This window comes from Gouania willdenowi, chromosome 14 (genome assembly GCF_900634775.1).
Source record: "Gouania willdenowi chromosome 14, fGouWil2.1, whole genome shotgun sequence".
NCBI lineage: Eukaryota > Metazoa > Chordata > Actinopteri > Blenniiformes > Gobiesocidae > Gouania > Gouania willdenowi.
Window position 1 is genome coordinate 2865344 of NC_041057.1, and position 12107 is coordinate 2877450.

The 12107-nt window shown below is 38.0% G+C and overlaps 1 protein-coding gene across 3 annotated transcripts in view; it reads right to left on the bottom strand.

Annotated features, from left to right (window-relative positions):
• The window catches only part of klhl13 (kelch-like family member 13), a 58884-nt gene that overhangs the window by 41467 nt on the left and 5310 nt on the right, over nt 1–12107 (bottom strand). Inside the window, exon 1 of one of the 3 annotated variants that reach the window (XM_028466776.1) lies at nt 8124–8482. The exons of the other annotated variants lie outside the window; for them this stretch is intronic. Coding sequence (XP_028322577.1) covers nt 8124–8221 — 98 coding nt within the window. The 5' untranslated portion in view covers nt 8222–8482. Of the gene's footprint in view, nt 1–8123; nt 8483–12107 lie in introns of those variants that run through there. 3 annotated transcript variants of the gene reach the window in all.

Here is a 12107-nt window from a genome sequence, read left to right on the forward strand (position 1 = left end):
TGGGAGAGCATTAAATCTAAATAGTGCAATGTAAAGTGGCAAAGGACTCTCAAATATCGCTAAAAAGCTTTCATGCTTTCATGGAGGTTTTTCAAACGTTTCAATATGGAAATGTATCGTAAAAAGTGCAATGAAAACACTTTTTCCACTGGTCACATGACCACTTCTCCCAAAAAAAAAACAAAAAAAAAAACATGTGGACAGAAAAGGATACCGAGACATTTCTTAGCAAGGAGGTTTGGAGCGTCCATCTTCCTGCAACAAAGTCTCGAGGGATGAGATTTCACGAGAGTTGCGAGGCTCAAAACAATCTTCAATAGAAACACATTCAAAGCGTAATTAGGCTGCTTTCACACCGGTTTAGTGGTGGACTAAGTCTGCATGGTTGGAGGACATGTGATCATTTTAGCACCTTGGTTTGGCTCGGTTTGTGTTCAGAGCGTAACTTCTGATCTGCTCCAAACAGCCTCTGGTGCAGTTATATGAGCTAGGCTAACCACTTGAGGGCGCCGTTACTGGAGTAGAGACTTCTCTAGACAGAAAAACAGAAAACAGTAGTAGTATTTCTCATCTATGGGTCAAAGCGAGTGCTTAAGAGTCCTTTAACAATGGAGCAGCAACAAGTTGATGTGCTATTGGTAGTTTTAAAGCTCTGTTTTGCATTGTTGCAGTTCTTCCCGATAACCCATAATACCTTGCACTCTACGTCATCACCGATACATCCTGTGTTTGATCCGTTTACGGTGCTCCTAATCGCGCTAGGTTTTGTTTGGAAATGCTCCCAGACAGACAGAAACAATCACTTTAGACTTTGTTTGCGACGTTCACATCAACCAAACAAGGCGGACTATCAGACCAAACAAATCCTAGAGCGGGGTTTCCACAGCTTCAGTCAAATTAAATTCAAGTCTTTTTAAAACTTTATTGCCATTTGAAATTAAATTTAAGACCAACTTCACAGTAAACATAATTGGGGGTTAAAAAAAACCGCCACAACAATTACATAGGGTTAGGGTAACTGTTTTCTAGTGTCTAGTGCAGACGGGCCCCCAAAGTAAACACACAAAATTACACAAAAAAAACTGACTAAAAATAATCAAAATCACTCTAAAAACACAAGATGATAAAAAAAAGAGCTAAAAATCTACCAAAAAATCTATCTAAAAAACCATTAAAAATTTTTGTTGGACAGGCAATATTTACATTTTCCCATGTTGTTTATAATTATTTATTTATTTTTTTAAACAAATGTCACAATTTATTTTGAAATGTGAGACTAATTGGAATCATAAAATCCTACTTATGTGTTAAAATGTAAGACTTAAAACATTGATTTAAGACATTTTAATGACGATTAAGGCCTTATTTTTGGATTCATTAACTCAATGCCTTTTAAGACTTTTTAAGGATCCGCGAGAACCCCGTAGAGCGTTTTAACCTCTCTATGATCCGTCAGTGTGAACGCACTCTTATACTCTTATATAATCCATAGCAGCTTTAATGGACCCACATTTTTCAGTAAATGCCAGACCATAAAGATGTAGATATATAAACCCTAGCTCAAAGCCCTCTGAACCCTAACGAATACACTATGAGAAAAGTTTGACACACATCGAACTAAGATTAGCCATCGTAGCTGCACTTCATAAATCAGGATCTCGTGGTTGAACAAAAACAGATGCATAAAAAAAAACATGACATTTAAATTTGCCACAATAAAAGGCAAAGACAAGCCGCTGAGCCTGTGAAGAGTCACTGGTCTGCTCACAATTAAACCTTTCACCCTTTGTGCAGAATCAACCAAACCACGGCAACTGCTCATTACCAGTAAAAAACCTTAGTGAGAGAACATATTGGGAGTTTATTTAAGCGGGGGTTTGCTAATCAGTCCTTTAGTCATGAGAACTCTCCGTACTCAAGCGCACAGATGGACTGGCCTTCAGCTGCTCTGCCAAAGCTCGGACTTAATTTTCACTCAACATCTGCAGAGAGACTCGAGGGTGGCACGTCAGAGATGACTCCCATTGAATCTGACTGTGTTTAAGAAGATCTGCCAGACAGAGAGGGAGAAAGTAGCAACGCTCACAAATGAAGACCTTTTTCAATGTGATGCTTTGTCCCGTTTGGGTAAACCTTGAACTTTTTCCAGGTCAAAATCTTTTGGTTCAATTCAATTTATAGCAGAAACAATGTCTAAAAAACCCAAATTCAGATTCAGCCTTAATGAAAATACTGCACCACGTTTGCCGGTGGGTGGAGCAGACAATCTGCATAAACGATACATTCAATCTGTTTAATAAAAAGGAACACACTTTTGATCATTACCCGAGTAATAGAATATGAGCAGTTAACATTGACAGTATTTTGATTAGAATATTCATTCAGTGGATACCTTGATTAGCGTTACTGTGACTAAGCAGCAGCACATTATCATCCTCTTAGAGCTCCACTCATGCAGATTATGATATCATGATAAGAGAGATTTCAGGTTTTAGCACAATGGGGTTCCATTTCTAAATTTGCATGCTAACACTTGACTTAAAAATATACCCAAATACATTATTACCATGTATCTGTAAACAGGTCAAAGAGAAGGTTAAGCAGGTTACACACAAAGATAATCAGGTCGTTTTTCTCCCAATTTTATCCGTTACCAACCAAAAGATGATAAATGTCAGATAATCTTAGGTTTTTTCAGAGTGAATTCGTCCTGATAATCGGCTGTGAAACGGATCGGGTCCGACAATCGTACATTATAAAACTTCTTCAATATTTACAACCAAAATTACTCGTGTGTGAGGAAAAAAAAAGATGACGACTCGTGATTTGAAATGTAGCCAATCAAGAAGCAGCTGACCGAGACACACGTTATCCTGCGTTCAAGGCAACTCGGAACTCGGCATTTCCCAGTTGAAAATTTCTATCTCCGAGTTCAACCGAGTTCAGCAGCAGCAGCAGCAGCACGAGGATATTATTCAGATTTCTTTAACAGAGGCAGAGCTCTGACTTCAGGTGGCGTTCCGAGTCACTTTTGTCAACTAGGAGGTCGGAAAATCATGAGTTCCGAGAGGCTGGGAACGCAGCATTAGATCACATTGTTAGATCTTGTTTGATCACGCGAGATTTCTATGTTCTATTCAGGAGGAAGATCAGTGGTGGACCAGAACGGTTCTGTATGTGTGTGTGCGTAGGGATTATCAGAACTCATACACAGGATGCTTAAAAAATATAGTTTTAATGTGTGTGTCTGTAATAGATAAAATCCTGACGTGTTTCCGCTTCAGTTACGACCAAAATAGTTGACTCTCCCACCCTGTCCCACCCAAACTCCCCAGTTGCTTTCCCCCTCACCAAGGTGTAACACAGCCCTTTCTTTATCTATCTTCCCCATAATAAAGTTTTTCTTACCCTTCCGTAGGGAGGACTGCTGATGGTCACAATTATGCAGAAAAATACATGTATTTATTTCATTGCAATAATAAAATATGCATAGCTGTAACAATACATGTAATGTTGACCTCGGGAGCATGTGCAGACAAGGTGAAAATAAATAAGTACATTTAAAAAATGAGCGTAGTTCTGACAGTTTTAGCTGACCTGGCTAACTATATGATCTTCTATCCAGGTCTTTCAATGAAAATAAAAAGTCCCATTGGTGGCTGTCCAATGGTCCAATGGGTGGTGGTGGATTAAAAATCCTTAAACATTTTTGGTACTTTACAGTAAATTTGATCTATCAAAGCATGTTGAGCTGTAAGATGATCACCACATGCATGTTAAAACTAATCCACCAGTATAATGCCGGCCTCATTCCAGAACAGGGTCAGATGTTATTCCCAGAGAGAGGGTATCTGACATCCACAGAATTGGAAGAAACAAGCTTGTACGACACGTTTCATGTTGATTGAATTCTTTTGTTTTACGTCACTGTGATCTACATCCATACAGCTGTGCTTTCCATTCCATATTAAATATTCAGATGAAGGTTTTTCTTTGAAAGCTGGCTTTTTCCATCATACACATAAACATGAGTGGAACAATGCATTATTTATTTCAAAGAACCATTAATTGTGTGAACCTCCACCAGTGTCTTCCCTTTGGAGAACAACCACAAAGCACAATAGTTAAAGAGCTGTGCAGCAGTTACAACTTCAACTGAATTCAATTAACACATAAATCATGGTGGGAGATATCTGCGTATGCAACTTTACTGTTTTTTTATGTATTTTTAACCTTGAAAAATGCCTTTTTGTCAGTAGAAAGAAAAAAAAAAACCTCAGGCACAAATGCCAAGTTTTTTATTATATTTAAATGCTGTCAAACCATCAGATATAATTATTTCTGGTTATTTAGCTCTTAAAGAAAATGCATTACTTCTGTTTACATTAATTAAACCTAGCATTGAAGATTCTGGCGGCAAAAACTGTTCTTTCATCCTTCAAAGGTTTCGTTACACCTATAGCTTATCACTCACTGTGTGAAAAAGAATCTGATCGCATTACCTTCAACTACAATCGCCAATGAAGCTCCAACAATAAAGCATTCCTCACGGCGAGCTGCCTTCGAGTAGCTCGTCTATACAAAAACCCACCAAAATCTGAAGACCCCAGAGACAGCAGCACTGCTAAACTGTTAAGAACCTCAAAGACAAGATTTCCCAACAAGAATTCTACATAGAGTGGATTTTTCTACATTTTATGGGAAGATGATTGTTGAACAGGGGAAGAGCATTAGGAAACGCAGCAGAATAATGTGATAAAGGTCTTAGACAGGACTCAAACCAGCAATGCCACACACTCGAGTCATGTATAATAAATGCTTAGTGCTGAACCAGGCCAAGATAAAAGCAGGACATTAACTATGAGTACTTTATGTGAACACCAAACCGAAAGATGTTTTTCAGAGTGAGGAAAGGTCCACAGTGAAGGTCACTCACAGGTTGGCTCGTGTTCAGGGTTATTAGCTGTGTTTCTATTACCCTTGGAAATGTGCAAAATCTAAATAACGCTGTTGTAGGATGAAAACTAGTAATGGAAACACTTGAATTAAAAAAAATAAATAAAAAAAAATTCAAATATCGCTGAAAGGTTTTCACAGTTTCAAGAGGTGGTTTTTTTTTTTTTTTTTTTTTTTTTAGACATTTCCATATTGAAATGTGTCGCAAAAGCTCAATGGAAACATTTTTTACACAGTTATACATCAGAGAACGTCATGTACCTGGTCACGTGACCACTTCTCATAGTATTAGACTTAAAAATTATAAGTGCCACATTAGACTTGAAACAACAAAGAAAAGCATCTATCTTCCTGCAGCAAAGTCTCGCAAGATGAGATATCACTAGGGATGTAACGATTAATCGTAAGGCAGTTAAAAATCGATTCATAGGTATCACGGTTGATATCGATTTTCTGAAAATTGAATCGCAGTACTTTTTTTTAAACCAGCAGAGGGCGCTATCCACCAGTGTAAGCGGCGGGCGGAGTCTGCTAATACTTTCTTACTGACCGCCTTCTACTCTTAAATATGTTAATAAATGATTCATTACCCCTTAAGCACCGAAAGAATATCTGTAATATTATTTGATTATCTGTAAAAGTCACGTTTTACTATTAGCTCTGTCTGCTAGCATAGCTTCTCTTATTCACTGCAAGATATCTGCATGCCAACCGACCAGGGGGTTACCAGCGCCCTCTGCTGGTCCAAACAAATATGACGTAAATCAGTGTAATCACGGTTTGTTTGTTTTTTTTAAAGTCCAATTGTTAAGGCACAAAATACATTTTCAGTTGCACTTTTAAAAGAAAAAGAACTATTATGCAGTTTTACATTGTTTATTATAGAACCAGAATTTAAATTAATAGGCTTCATTTTCATTTGTATTATTCCTTTATTTATTTCATTCAAGATTTATTTTTAGTTAAATTGTATTGTTTTGAATAGTTTATCAAGGAATTCTTTTGACAATGAAAAATAAAAGGAAAATAGTACAGTATTTTCTAGTTTTTCTCCCAAAAAAAATTTTGTCTACAGTCCCATTTTGTAAAATAAATCGTGAGAGAATCGTATCGTGAACCCAGTATCGTGAATCGTATCGGGAGTTGAGTGAATCGTTACATCCCTAGATATCACAGGAGTTACGAGGCTCCAAAACAACCTTCAATGGAAACACAATTTGGATTTTTTTTTGTGTGCTCATAGATCAATAAATAAATGTTATTTTTTTCCACAAAACGGGAGCATTTAATCATAAACAACATCGAAGGCTGAACGGTTTGTTGACAAATGTTTATGTGATTTGAATTTTTGATAAAAATTTTGTGCGTTGCATTCTGGGAATAGGGAAATCCCGTAGAAGAATGCAAATATGCGCATAAGTGAAAGCGTTTCATGACAGATTTGGCAAAAAGAAAGCAAGGATAAATGGTTCATACATGAAATGTCTCGTTATTAGGCTAAATTTACAATACAAGGTTACTCTACTCTGACAATACATTTCTGATATTTATGAAGTGTTTTTACTTCATTCTTACTGTGATTTCTTGAATTTTTCACCAGACAAGGAAGATTCGGGTGTTTCCCAAGAAAGCCACAAAGTTAACATCCTCCATTGTTTTGGCGCAAGTTTTAATCCGCAACAACAGCAGAAAAGTCACTTTTTAGGATCAAACTGGCATCAACTTTTGAATGAAACACAGGAATACTTTAAAAAAAATGTCGCCAGCAGCTTTAAACAAACCATGTCATCTTTTTAAAAGCGTTGCTAAGGATAGAAAGCCTGCCCGACCACAAGAGTTAAAAATGTCTCCAAAGCAAAACAGACTATAAAGAGTGACTTCTCCCTGACCACAAGGGTAACCTATGTTTGGGGCCTCCCTCTAAACACAAGTTTACTTTGCGAGCATTTCAAAATAGTCAATGGTGTGGTGGGGCAGACGAAGGTGGGGTCACACGTGGCTCACATGCCAAATGTGACTTCCATGTGAGAGATTTCACATTCACCAACAACATTTTGAAGAGAAAATCCTCCATTTTTCCTATTCTTAATGTTGATCAATAAAAATATAAACTATACTTTAAGTACCGTCAATGACAAGGTTTTGATTGAGGTGATACATGTGCTCACTGATAAGTTTTCAGTCAACATCTCACAATTAATATGTCCATGTCATTAAACTATAAAACAAATATTTGAAAAAAAGCATTTGATTGTTCAGGCTGAAAAACAAACACTTACGTAGAAGGAAAGACCAATTTTTACACAATCCAATTAAATTGAACATAACCGCTTTAATCCAATTTAAACTGTTGTATTTTTTTGTGTTAAATGTCACCATATGTTACACTTATTTGATAAAAAAAAATTAAGTCTGGTATAGGGCTAACAATACTGAAGAATAGAAAAAGCACACATTCAGAACTAGGAGATATAAAAGACAGTTCATTGGGAGGAACTGACAGTGCCATCATATTTAGCATGTGCTGCATTAATACTTGAGAAAATAACTGGTTCTATATTAACAAATCAGGCTTCAAAATGTGATAAGGAAAACTAAAAATTTCACAATGAACCCTAGGCTTTAAATTGGCCTCCTTGGTTGTTTTACAGAAAAGTAATTTTCCTCGTTTTCTAACACACAACTTGAATTTTAACCTTTAGAAATCAAATTTTGAATTAAATTTCAAAAGTCAAATAGGACCATTCATAAGCAAAGCTCTGGAGCTTTGGAAACAGAAGCAAAGAGGATGGATGGCGAGATGCTGCGTTAAGCACTCCCATCCGACCCTTCCCCCCCACTCCAGAACAGCAGCGGATGACAATAGCTTCTAAACCAGGGCACAGCAGACATCCTGACAAAGGCTGGCTCCTCCCAAGCTGCTGAGTCCCTGTTCCCAAATAAACACAGCCAAAGGGACGACGGGGGGGCAAGAGTGCGAGATGTGGAGCCGGCCATGTCCAGGCTATAGCAGCTGAATGAGCAAAAGCCTTCCACCAACCGAAACACACAAAACCCTTCTGTATAATTACACACGTTTGCAATAAAATCAACAAAATAAAATATATCCATCTCCACAGTGATTCCTAGAACTGTTCAAAGTGAATGTGCAGCCAGCTCTTACTCACATGTAAGCAGGCAGAAGAGGTGAAGACCTGGATGCCTTAAGCACTGGCACTGGGAATTTCCAGCTGACGGGAGAACCGCTTTTCCATTTCAACGGCATGTTGTCACCACGACGGTGCTACGGCAACACCAACAGCAAAGACCATGTCCACAAAAAGATTCCCAATGCAGTCTTCCATCCCACTCTGCCCACACCATTTAAGGGGGAGAGCGCAGCAGAAGCACTAGCAAAGGCAGCAGCTACGCAAAGACACTGGCGATGGCAGCGCAGCTTCTGATCAGGCTGGTGACTTTAGCAGCAGCAGAAAGCGCTGAGAAGCCAATAGATGGCATCCAGCACCATGTACTTGCCCTGCTGCATTCACAGTTGTCTAATGGTAGGAGGAGGAGGAGGAGGAGGTGGAGGAGGAGAAGCCCTGCCTTCACGCTCTGTGAATAGAGCAGTAGCTAAGCAACAGTGCCACCTTGTTAGACTAGCTGTGATTACAGCTCCAAGGCTGACCCTGTCAACTCACTGGATTAGAAATGTGAAAGGTAATTTCTATCAGCAGCGGCATGACAAAAAAAGGTCATCTAATCTCAGGCATGTAATCATTTAATGCACATGTAAATACTTTAATTACACATGTGACAGAGGTCATCTCCCATCAACCAGCTGCTCATAGGTTACATTCACACTGCAAGCCTTAAAGTCCATGTAAAGCAAATTCAGTCATTTTCTTCCAAACACATTAAATAGGTCATAAATGTTTTCCTTAAAACATGTAAAAAGTCATTCAACCATTTATAATGTAATTGTGGAGCTAGGATTCACAAACTGTTTCAAATTTCTGTATTCAGGATTATTGGGCAGGTCAGAAATCATAGCCGCGTTACATTAACGGAGCCATCATTAGCATAAACCCGACCCTGCTGCTGAAGCACACCCAACGTCCACGTCCTCCAGCGGGCAAACTTCGGCCCCTAGCCAAAAACAAACCACATATTCGTACTCGGGAGAATTAAACGTGTCTGCTGGTGTCACATTTTCCGTTAAAAGAGCACTTTTTTTGCACCGCGATTGTGTGTTTCACCTCTAGCGGGGCGCAGTTCTGACTCCACCTGAGAGAGATGCACATATTCGGACTTGGGCGGAGAAGACCTTTCCACTGACGCCTCGTTTGGCCGTTCCGAGCACTTCTGGAAGCACTATCGACGCTGGAGCCGCTTTCACACTGCTCTCTCCCATAGACACAATACATGGAGGCGGTGCCCTTCCCGCGCGTGGGCGTGGTTCCAGCGCCTCTAACTGACACGCCCCCAGCGTTTCAAAGCAGAGAGAAGAGCTTGTTTTTCGCAATTTTATATACTTGGCGATTTCTTTCATCTTTCAAATTTGGCTCAGTGGTCAGTGTGGTGTGACAAACTCATAACACACATTTTTTTCTGTTTTACACAGACTTTAATGCTCAATTCTGATCTTAACCTGTAAAAATTCATTTTTCTCCTTAAAAATTCTACAATTACCGTAATAATTCCAACAAGTTAATTTTCGTCTTCTTTTTTAATAATATGTTATGGTTTTATTTTTTTTATTGAGACAATTGTTTTCAGGAAATTCACTTTGAAAGAAAGAACTCATCAAAGCGATCAGCAGATGCCTCTGAGGAAGACTGGCAGTCGAAACATGTCAGGAGATCAAAATAAACTTCCTGAAAAAAGTTCTCTGAATAAAAAAAAAACTTTACATATCTACAATTAATACAAAATGATTTACAAATTTACAAAAAAACAAAAAAGCAATGAATTGAACGTCTACTTTAATTTCATATAAAGAACAACAATAGCTCAACTCAACTCCACACTGGTTCATGATGTTCCTCAGACTATGTTTTGCTTCCTTTAAAGTTTAGTGTTTCTGCTAATGTGGTCAAAAACCCAGACCAATACTTCCTTTAAACATTCATGACGTCGGATCACTTCAATAGCGACGGTGGACAAGAAGCGCTTTGAGCTCCACTATTACATAACTGCTTTTGGTTCATTACCCTCATGCACTCGGCTGCTTTAAATATACACCACCGACATATGATCCATACCGTCAGATACTTTCTGTTAAAAATACATTTTTGCTAAGAACAGACAGCTGTAAATCAAGCCACTAAACTTATTTCCTATCGCGAACAAAAACCAAGTGTAGAATAAGTGATCAAGGTGAGGACTTGGACCTACTTGCAGTATTTCAATATTAGTCCTCATGTTTTTGTGCTGATCTTAAGCAGAACTTGGGATCAAAACGGCTGATCTAGAGCCACAGCTAAGCTAGGTGTTGCTCACGTACGACCTCATGTTACATCAAGTTGAGTCACTTCACTCTGACTCACAGCGAGGGTCAAGCTGTCAAAGATGATTTGTTTTGATTCCATCACCAACACGAAACACTAACTCCATTTTTTTTTCGCTGTCAAAAGCTAGTGAAAATATTTGATCGCAGGGTTGAGACATTAATTTTTATTAATTAATTAATTATTTGTCAAATATATAGATGTCTATTAAAATAAAAAACAGCCAATTATTTTACAGATAAACCACATTGATTGTTAGATTAATTGCAATGGGACACGTGACGACTCAATAACGATTAATAAATGTGGCATGATTTAATAATTCCTTGTGTTCCTTTATTCATCCAACCTTTAATTTAAAAACCCAGTGTTATAAGAGCTGTTTTATGTTTTTAAGGCTGCATTGATTGTGCACAGCAAAATGTGGGATTTTTGCTGCTAATTGAAGATTTTGTTTGAAAGTCTATGTATTTTTACACAAGATTGAATGAATTAGCTGAATAAGCTAATGTTTTAGTTGTTTTAAATTGTTATATTCATTTCTTTTGTAATACGATTACTGATGGATTTGGTGATTTGATATAAAGATAATGGTGATACATCTGTTTGGTTACTTTAATTAATGGATACAGACACATATACCTTGTAAGACCCAGACACTTTTCTCTGAAAATCACACAAATACCATTTGTCTAAGCTTCTACATGACCTACATGGCAAATTTTTTGTTCAGATTGAAGTAGGTTACAGATGATGTGAAATTTTGGAAATATATGATACTGAGTGACAATAAATTATGCTTTAAATACAGAAAATTGTAGTCCACCCCCCCCCCAAAAAAACACGACAGATTTACATAAAATTTAAAGCCATTTATCATTATCAAAGGCTATAAAAGCAGAAATAATTGAAATAATGTATGAACATCAACTTCAGCAAGTTTGGTGATAATAATAAACATTAGGCCAAAGATACACGTTTTTGTACAAAAAAGTTCAGGTAGAAGCCCACTTTGCCACAACTGTGCCAAAGTTTTCCACAAGTTTATAACTGTAATTTGTTAGCCAATCATTGTTAGTCTCATGTTTGACCACTAGGTGTTGCAATTTAGCTTGAAATGAACACATTTCCATTTTTATTCAGGTTTCTGGTGTGCCATGCGTAATGCTAAATTCGTTTCCACTCTTTGTTGGGGTTACACATGTGTCTAGTTCAGCAATGCTTCAACAAATCAGAATGATTGACAGCGTTGTAAAGCCCAGAGCCTGTAGAAATTGGTGATATCAAATACTACGGCGGTGGGCTTTAGCCCTGGCCAATCAGAACTGGATAAAGGAGGGACCGGTCATTTTACAGATTTCTTGGCTGAGAAGTGTTCAGATGTGTGTAATGGTGGTATCTGTCTGACTAGACAAAATATGGAGTTTTATGCACATTGGAGCAACTTTTGATAAGAAACAGATAACTGAAAAAGGCTGAGTTTGGCGAGTTGTCGACTGTTCTCTCTTTGAACATAATGGCCTGGTGTGTGTGCTGTGGTCTTTTGTTCTGAATATGGGTTGGCTACAGTTGTAGCTGAGTTTCTTAGGATTACGGAGAGGTATAAAATGTGTAATTTTATTCATTCTTTACAACATTTAAACCCGTCAGAGTCACGGAAGC